The 9,390-nt window shown below is 51.5% G+C and overlaps 4 protein-coding genes across 4 annotated transcripts; 2 read left to right on the forward strand and 2 right to left on the reverse strand.

Annotated features, from left to right (window-relative positions):
• Window positions 1-552: 552 nt before the first annotated feature.
• On the forward strand, window positions 553-2,562 carry ANOM_011194 (putative NAD+ kinase Utr1; the record flags this gene model as incomplete). Its single annotated transcript, XM_015556450.1, has 2 exons — window positions 553-2,002; window positions 2,051-2,562. The coding sequence occupies 2 exons, from the start codon at window positions 553-555 to the stop codon at window positions 2,560-2,562; spliced, it is 1,962 nt and encodes a 653-aa protein (XP_015401074.1).
• Window positions 2,563-3,038: 476 nt separating this feature from the next.
• ANOM_011195 (GAF domain-containing protein) lies at window positions 3,039-3,899 on the reverse strand (the record flags this gene model as incomplete). Its single annotated transcript, XM_015556451.1, has 4 exons — window positions 3,039-3,149; window positions 3,246-3,599; window positions 3,726-3,830; window positions 3,897-3,899. The coding sequence occupies 4 exons, from the start codon at window positions 3,897-3,899 to the stop codon at window positions 3,039-3,041; spliced, it is 573 nt and encodes a 190-aa protein (XP_015401073.1).
• Window positions 3,900-5,076: 1,177 nt separating this feature from the next.
• On the reverse strand, window positions 5,077-6,586 carry ANOM_011196 (agmatinase; the record flags this gene model as incomplete). The annotated part of the gene is made up of 8 exons (XM_015556452.1): window positions 5,077-5,291; window positions 5,342-5,567; window positions 5,617-5,659; window positions 5,704-5,725; window positions 5,784-5,807; window positions 5,859-6,012; window positions 6,096-6,257; window positions 6,329-6,586. 8 exons carry the CDS (start codon window positions 6,584-6,586, stop codon window positions 5,077-5,079), a joined length of 1,104 nt encoding a protein of 367 aa, XP_015401072.1.
• An 854-nt stretch (window positions 6,587-7,440) lies between these two features.
• ANOM_011197 (putative GABA permease) lies at window positions 7,441-9,244 on the forward strand (the record flags this gene model as incomplete). The annotated part of the gene is made up of 4 exons (XM_015556453.1): window positions 7,441-7,525; window positions 7,575-7,925; window positions 7,993-8,835; window positions 8,892-9,244. The coding sequence occupies 4 exons, from the start codon at window positions 7,441-7,443 to the stop codon at window positions 9,242-9,244; spliced, it is 1,632 nt and encodes a 543-aa protein (XP_015401071.1).
• Between the last annotated feature and the right edge of the window lie 146 nt (window positions 9,245-9,390).

Raw genomic sequence — 9,390 nt, forward strand, 5'->3', positions numbered from 1 at the left:
AAGGAGAGAGAGAGAGAGGAAGGAATGGGAAATATTCCGCCAATTATTGACCAGGATGCATGGAGCTGAAGTGACGCCCCCTTGCAGATGATCGTACAAATCGTGTGGCGCAACGAATTGAGAGTGTAAAGAATGTTTCTCCCGAAGAAAACACCGGGAAGAAGCATGCTGGGAGGGAAGAGTAATCATGGACAATGATTATCAATTCTTGAATAAGGCGAGTTTTTCTCCGTAACACCGACGCCAATGAATCATCACGCGACGGAATTAACCTAGCGGCGCGGAGATAAGTCAAGAGTTTGTTCATTACTAGTACTACGACTAGTATGACAACGACTAAGAGCTGCACAGTCAGTGACCATGGAAGCCTGTCGAAGTGCCCGTCACCAATCCCAAGGACTCCCGACACCGGGCCGCATTTCTTCCCTTCCAACTTGTGTCCCCATCACTCCATCATCCCAGGCAAATCATTGCGCTTCTGGTCTTTTACCCTGTTCCCCCTCCCCACACTAATCGGCCGGAGGAATCTCACATAAATCTGTCTGGTTGTCCATGGCTTCCCCGGCATCCAACCATGGTCTAGCGAAGTCGACATGTACTGATACTCCTGCCTCTCATCCCACGGCGCTGTCTGCTCCGGTGTCCTCCACATTATCATCGTCCTCCGCCCCGCTGTCCGATCCCGATCGCCCGTCTTCCTCAACGTCTACCATCACAGCCGGAACCTCTCTCCTTCGCGATTATGCATGCCATATAGACCCGTCGCAGACACCGAACGACGTTCATGCGAGCGATCACCACCCGAGAGCCCATACCAGTGCTCCGCAGAAGGCTGACCCCCGGGACGACGCCGCGGTCTTATCGCTACCCTCTTCGCCCTTCCTTCCTCTCCGCTCCGCTGCTTCGTTGAAGGCCCACAACCGGAACGCCCTCTCCATTGACTCAATCCCTCGACAGACGATCATGAAAGCCCTTGCATCCCGCCCGTCCGTATCCAACCCTAATAATCCCAACGTGCCGCTGGCGGCGTCCCTCGGGCTTCTCACCAATAGCGCTTCCTCGAGTCCTCCGGATGAGAAGGAGCGTCGCTCCAGCAATCCATCCTCACAGAAGCTCTCCGCCGCGCTATCCAACCTGCAGCTGGGCCCCTATCTGGATCGCTTGCCCCCGACCGCGCGGTTGGCGATGCAATCGCCCTGCTTCTTCCATCAACGGTTTGACGATGCCGTGAATATCCAAAAGGTTCTCGAGGAAATCACGGACGACGAATGGCTGTCACACTCTCGCTTGGTTCAGACGGCGACTGGCGTTCGGGAGGTGTCGAAGCAGCTGCAGCGTCGGCCGATTAAACGTGCCGTACGGAATGTCATGATAGTCACCAAGGCGCGTGATAATAGCCTGGTACACTTAACACGGGAATTGGCAGAATGGCTTCTCTCGACTCCCCGGTATGGAAGTGAGCTCGGGGTCAATGTATATGTGGACGCCAAATTACGGAATTCCAAGCGTTTTGATGCGCCGGGGCTTCTGCAGATGGAACCTCGATTCGAAAAGATGCTGCATTACTGGACTCCAGATCTGTGCTGGGAATCTCCGGAGAAGTTCGATCTTGTGCTGACCTTGGGTGGAGACGGGACGGTACTCTTTACCTCGTGGCTCTTCCAACGGATCGTTCCTCCCATCCTGTGCTTCTCTCTTGGCAGTTTGGGATTCTTGACAAACTTCGAGTTCGAGAATTACAAGCAGCATTTGAACGCGGTCATGGGGGATGTAGGGATGCGAGTGAATCTTCGCATGCGGTTCACATGCACCGTGTTCCGAAAGGACCGACGCAAGGAAGCGGAGGCTGGCGCCGTGGAAGAAGGTGAACAGTTCGAGGTTCTGAACGAACTGGTTATTGACCGTGGGCCGTCGCCTTATGTGTCCAATCTTGAGCTGTACGCAGACAATGATTTCCTAACGGTGGTTCAAGCGGATGGGTGTATTCTATCCACTCCCACTGGTATGTGACTTCCACTGGCTCGGATTTACACAAACTAATTCCATACAGGATCTACCGCCTACTCTCTTTCCGCTGGGGGATCGTTGATCCATCCGTCTATTCCGGGCATCCTCCTGACGCCGATTTGCCCCCACACACTGTCTTTCCGCCCGATGGTTCTCTCGGATTCGATGCTACTTCGCCTTGCCGTCCCCGCCGGGTCCCGCTCCACGGCGTACTGCTCCTTCGATGGCAAAGGACGTGTGGAGCTTCGCCAAGGTGACTATGTCACGGTCGAAGCGAGCCAGTACCCATTCCCCACTGTGGTATCCGGCAGCGGAGAATGGTTCCAAAGCGTCCAGCGCGCGTTGCGGTGGAACACCCGCGGGGCCATTCAAAAAAGCTTCTACCGTGGCTCGGAGGCCGGCCTGGAAGGGCTCGACGAGGACGAAGACGAAGAATGGGACATTGACACCGATGCTGGAGCCGCCGGCACGGACAGTGGCATTGGACCTAGTGAAGACGGCGACGCCGGGTCGATGAGTCCGATGAAACGGCAAATGAGCATGCTCAGCATGTAGCGGCTTCGATATTCTATTATTTTTTTGGGTACTTACATTTAGTCTTGTATTACTGTTGGATACGCGCACTAGACGTGTGCTGGAAGCATCAAGGGATTGACTGGCTCGGCGCTTGGATATTACATTTTCTTGGGGATTTGCTTGCACATTTATTTCGGCGAAAGCGATAGACTTCGATATAATCGGGACTACAGGCAGGTTAGAGCATTTCGGATACTTACAGTGATCTACATATGATAGACAGCTCTTAGATCAACGGATCTCATTCGGCGATTGGCATATTTTGCAGCGTAAGACGTAGAGTGCGCCATCCTTACCATTCATCCCTCTACATTATATTTCCACCCCGGTCGAACAACTCAACGCACCACGTCAATTAATACTTTTCATTACATCTAACACCATAACCAAATCCATCGAAATCAATATACACCTACCGACAATCTAATCCCAATCTATGCGCGACAGAACAACCCCTACCAATCACAAGCCTCCGCCAAAAGCCGAGCCAATTCCTCCAAATACTTACGATCAACCTCATCAAACCCATCAGGCTCGGTGCAGTCAACATCAATAATCGCAACCGTCTAAACCAGCGACAACCAAATTAGCACCAACCAACCAAACCACCCAAACCGATCCAACTCAACAAAAAAGCAAAGAAAAGAAAAAGGGAAACATACCTCCCCACCCACCAAAATCGGCACGACAATCTCACTCCTCGAGCTCGCATCGCAGGCAATATGGCCCGGGAAGCTCAACACATCACCCACAAGGACCGTCTCGCGCTTCTCAGCTGCCGTGCCGCACACGCCCCTCCCGAACCTAATCTCCTGACACGCCGGCCGGCCCTGGAAAGGCCCCAGCCAGAGCACCTGCTTCTGGGCGTCGGTGGGCTGGGCATTGGGGAACTTGTCTTGGCGGATGTAGAAGCCGGCCCAGTTGACGGAGGAGGAGGGGCTGGGGAGGGCTGCGTAGGCGTGCCACAGCAGGGAGGCGACGTTGGAGAAGTTGCTGGTTTTTGTTAGTGACTTGTACTAGCGTTGGGTTCAGTTTGGTGGGGTGGGGGTGGGTTTACCTGACCTGTTATATTGGGTTCGTTAGTCAATCGGTGTCATGTCGGAGTGACTGTTTGGGGAGGAGATGACTTGGATTGAACATACCCAGTTGCGCTGTCCGTATACAAGACCCTGCGCTTGCTCGAGCACTTGGGTGTAGATGTCGGATTTGGAGGCGTTGGCGCCAAAGTAGGACGAGTCGGCGTGGGGCTTGGACAGTCAGCTTTGTTTTCCTAGTCAAGGGGCCCAATTGGGGGTATGGAGATTGGGAAGTACCATTGTGTTGATCTGGGGTGTTGTTTAGCGCTGGATGAGAAAGTAAAAGAGGGTGGAATGGTTATCAGATTGCAGAATGTCGCAATGATGCAAAAGAATTGCTCGGGAGAAAAAAAAGTGGGGTCGCGGGGTTAAGATAAAGGGTCCGGAGTTAGAACGGGTTTCATACAGCTTCATTGTTTCCCTTCAGTACAGGTTCAGACGTGACGTGAGGTTCACTATGCCTCTGACTAGATGTATGACCCCGGCGTTTCTCGGTAAGCTTGCGTGTCCGGGCTGTCCGTGTAAGGCTTTGATTATCATCTCGCACGCGCTCCATTTTTAGAGTATAGGATATAGTAGAGATGGGGATCTCAGGGTGCTTTGCGTGGATTCTACGCGCCCCCCAGCCAATCGAATGCAGCTCACATAGCCGCGCTCGCATCTGAACAGTCAGATCTTTGGAGCCCTTGCGTCTAGGCATCTTGTATAGAGTTGAAAAGCTTCGATATATATATATTTAGTCTGGTTCAACTACGCGCGCGTGGGCGCCGCAGTGCCACTTGCTATGGTAAAAGTAGTAGGCGGTAAGAGGGGTGTTCTAAATTTTAATTGCCACTTACTGCACATTTTGCCGCGGCTTCATATTGTTTTTTGAAACGCGTCGTCGTTAGTACGATGTATTATATCAAGCGGAAGTAGGTGTCCCTATGTCGACACATGGACGTTATCGGCTACGTTTGGTATGTGTGACATGCACCACGCGAAGATCGGCGTTTTAGCTATAGCCAAGATATACTATTCGGAGACTAACCAGCCCTAATTATGGTTCATACGAGGCTGAAACGGATGTTTACTAGGTTTCGCACCGGTCGAAGTTAGACTGGCATGGCCTTATTAAATGCCGATCCCTTTGAGGGTCGTACTTGACCGGCGGAAGCTGCTTTACCGGAGCTCTTCACACGATTTGGTTTTGCTTTCAGGGATAGCATATATATACCGTGCTTCACTTCGCCTCGGACCTGGGGTCACGATTTGCGTCTTGTCCAATAATGATGCGTGCAACGGGAGATAGAGTATCATTTGCTCATCATGAGTACCGTCACCTGCTACAATTTCATACTCACACATTACATACTGAGTACACGCTATGTAATCCTAGTCGGAGAAAGGCAAGTACTTCGGCCTTGGGCATCCGAACCTAGACACTAGTTATCATTGACCGGCGTTTCCACCATGAGATATAGCAACGAATGAGCCACCTCGCAGCAGCCAAAGTCGTAGTCTCGGCTGCTGTATCGTATATGGGCGCAACCTCGACAACGTCGGCGCCTACCACCGGCAATCCATGTAGAGCGTCCAGGATGGAAAGAAGCTCGCGGGTAGTGAAGCCACCTGGCTCCGCAGTCCCCGTTGCTACGGTATTCAGCTATATTCACCCCAACAGAGTGTATCAGAAGACTCACCAGGGGCGTAGGCCGGATCCAACACATCAATGTCCACGGAAATGTACACCTTGCTATCACCAACTCGGGACTTGATCTGCTCTACGATACCATTTATCCCGACCCGATCCAAGTCACGCGCCTTGATGATTTCGAATCCGCATCGGATATCGTTTCGGATATCGCCCTTTCGGCGCACGGTAGGGGCACGGATGCCGACGTGTAATGATGTGTTGCGGATAAGGCCCTGGATATGGTTAGTATATTGCTTCCTTGGTGTTGGGATGGTGACTGACCTCTTCATGAGCTATGTGAAGGAAGGTCCCGTGGTTTACGCCGCTGGTAATGTCAGTTATCTGTGGACATCGACATCTGAGACTTACGCATAGTGGGATATTCCACCGCCTAGGACATAGTAAGAAATTGTGTAATGGCGATATCAGGTCGTTGGACATGGACTTACCTAGTACTTCTGGATCCCAAGTATCTGAAAGGTCAGGTCAGTAAGTGTCTATGCACTGGAAGTAAAAATATATACCGAGGTGACTGTCGAAATGAATAACCGAAACAGGACCCCACTTGTCATAGGTCGACCTCAGTGCCGACAGCGTCGTTGTGTGGTCTCCGCCCAGTGTAAGAATACGCGGTGTACGGCCCAGGCCCGTAGTATTCGTAGGACGTGATGATATAACCTGGCTGACAGGTTAAATGGCGAACGGTAAAGGAACTAGGGTATACATGCCTTATGTGCTAAATCAAGCTGTTTCAGCGCAACGGTATTATCCAACCAGGTCAGTGGCGCATCCCCGCAATCCACGATGGTCGCCCAGCTTTTGAAGACGTTGACTCCGGTGTAGATGCTCCACCCTTGCAATCGCCGAGCGCCGAGACGAATACCGCCAGGCCCGTATCTAGCGCCGGGGCGAGCGGTAACGCCCTGGAAGCATAATCAGCCCAACATTACACGATATTGTCACAGCGTGGCATGCGTTATAGGGCTGTACGTACAGTGTCGAACGGGGCACCTAAGATTGCAATATCATAAGGTGTGAACTGTGCTTGGTCATCGACCAAACAGTTTACGTAAGGTAAGTGGGCAAAGGTGGTCAGCCCCGAGAACTGACTACCCGTAACAATATCAACTCTATCATCTTTGCCGAGCGGAACTTGTCCGGAAGCTTGAATTGCTGCGATGGGAGGGAACACGATCTCCCTCGCCACGGCAGATGTGGATACAATAAATGGAAGCAGACCGTACGCATACATGGTGGAATGATACTGTGATGCAAGAAATGAAGTCTTTCTTCTGACCTGGTTGCTCTCTTATGAATGTAGAGGCCAAGCATTGCGGCTTTCCAATTTGGTTCTAGCGGTCAGTGCTCCTCACCGTATAGATAGTGATACGGGGCCCTCGGAACCCGCGCTCGCATATTAATATTCCCTTTGAATCCTGCGATGAAGTTTGGAATTTTATAGTGGTGACGGTTCCCCAAAACTCGAGTCAGGGTTCTGGTGATCAAATGACTTCAATCCGGTGAAGTACTCTATCAAATCGCATGACATCGGTAAGCCTCATCATGACGATAACATTTCGCACTGATAGGACGAAGAGATATACTTATCGATTTCATTAGGAAATGCATATTTCTAACCTCTGCCGTATGGAGTGGACCCTTTATCGGTACTCCGGAGTACCAAAATGACACCGCTCCGTTGACATTTCCTCCCCTGTGCAAACCCCCGCCAATCTGAATCTTATTGTGCACGAATATGCGCCACCATGGCTCCAAATAGGGCGCAGAGTGTTTAAATCTCTGGTCCCGCAGATGAAGCCTGATTCGCTCCCCCACAATCTCTGCTCCACCACCGTCGCGGAGACCTTCTCGATTGGGAAAGTCAGATAGGGTATCTATCTTATCGCTGTCAAGCCTTCGCCTGGCTATCGTCGAACCAACGGTTCCTCCATGGGGTTACCCTTGCCATCGGGAAAGTTCCTGGGGGACCTGAAGTATGGCTATGGGGTTTTTAAAAGGGGTGCCTGTCCCTGGTGCCCACTTCTGTACCCTCTTGTCTAAGTATTGGATTTCCAAGTCTTCTCCGAGACACAAAGAACTAGCATCATGGCGAAGGAGGACGATAATCAGAAAGTCTTTGAAGAATCAACGGGGGAAGATGCTCGTCTGGAAAATTTGGGCTATGAGCAGGGTATGTTGTTCGTTTTCGATCGTGTGCCTGTCTGCTGATGTGTGAGTAGAACTCAAGCGAACTTTTGGGTTGTTGGGGATGATTGGCTTCAGCTTCAGCGTGGTTACTTCGTCAGTGAATCAATCCATTACCAATGTACTCAATGATGATCTCGCTAACGTTGAGCAGATGGACGGCTCTGAGCGGTGTATTCATCGTCGGCGTCACATCCGGCGGCCCCCCGGTGATGGTGTTCAGTTTCATTGGCGTCAGCTTCTCACATTAGCAGTTGCCATTCCAATGGCGGAAATGTGCTCTATGTATCCTGTTGCAGGAGGCCAATACTCGTGGGTTGCGGCTTTAGCGCCTCCGAGTATCGCACGCGGTCTTTCTTACATCAGTGGCTGGTTCATGCTCATCGGTACGTCCGCTCTACCCTAACGCGGCCATCAACTTGTCCCTAAGACTAATACTCATTTACCAACTAGGCATCCTCGCCATGGGAGCAACGAATAACTCCATCGCAGCCAACTTCGTACTCGGCATGGCAAATCTTGTCTTCCCTGACTACACCATCGAGCGCTGGCATACCGTCTTGGTGGCGTATCTGGTGGCATTCATGTCAGCAGGAATCAATATATGGGGACCACACCTCCTGCACCGCATCGCCCGGTTTATCCTGATCTGGAACGTCGTCTCGTTCCTGATAACCACAATCGTGCTTTTAGCGACCAATGACAACAAGCAACCGGCATCATTTGTGTTCTCCGAGTTCCAGAATTTCTCAGGCTGGGGATCATCAATGGCAGCCATCGTAGGTATTTTGCAAGCTTGCTTCGGGATGTGCTGCTACGACGCCCCATCACACATGACCGAAGAAATGAAGTCGGCTTCCAAGGAAGCTCCCAAGGCCATCATCCTCTCTGTGGTCCTGGGTGCCGTGACCGGATTTGCCTTCCTCCTGACGCTCTGCTTCTGCATCGGTGATATCGCCAACACTGCCAACACAAGCACTGGCGTCCCTGTCATCCAGATCATCTACGACTCCACGGGAAGCAAAGTCGGCACATGCTTCTTGGCGAGCATGATCGCCATCATCGTCATAGTCGCCGGAAACAACATTCTAGCGGAGGGGTCTCGTTCCGTGTACGCCTTCGCCCGCGACCACGGCCTCCCGTTCTCACACGTCTTCTCCAAGGTCGACAGCAAGCGACATGTGCCGGTCAACGCCGTGATCCTTACTCTCGTCGTGCAGCTTGCTCTGGATGCGATTGACTTTGGTACAACTACTGGGTTCCAAACCGTCATTGCTATCTCCACTGAGGGGTTCTGTAAGTCCTACCACCTTCCCGTCTCTTTATTGCTTATGCTCTGCTAACTATATAAGACCTCTCTTACGCCACGGCCCTAGGCAGCCGTCTCCTTGGCTACTTCACCGGTCATAAGAAAGAAATGAAAGGCCCCTTTGCCCTGCCCCAATCCATGTCTATTGGCCTTAACATTCTGGGTCTTCTATTCCTGCTCTTCGCAGCTATCACGTTTAACTTCCCGACCAATTACCCCGTTACCCATGAATCCATGAACTATACCTCTGCAGCCATTGGAGTCATTGCATTGATTAGTACTGTGACATGGATGACAACGGGCAGGAAGCATTTCACTGGGCCGCAAGCCATGAGTGTGCTGAATGCACATGAGAGTGACGAGAGGGTTGGTGATGATATGGTTAAGAAAGGATAGATTCTACATTCTGTACAGTAAGGCAATGTCCATGCTCTATCATACTTTGCTTTGCCTTTTTGTGCCCTTCGTCTGGCATGATAGATTGCTCTAGAGAGGTTTAGAATTAGAATATTTACTTGGCTTACAGCTGGCGGGATGTGTCC

Source organism: Aspergillus nomiae, assembly GCF_001204775.2.
Source record: "Aspergillus nomiae NRRL 13137 chromosome Unknown contig00681, whole genome shotgun sequence".
Lineage (NCBI taxonomy): Eukaryota > Fungi > Ascomycota > Eurotiomycetes > Eurotiales > Aspergillaceae > Aspergillus > Aspergillus nomiae.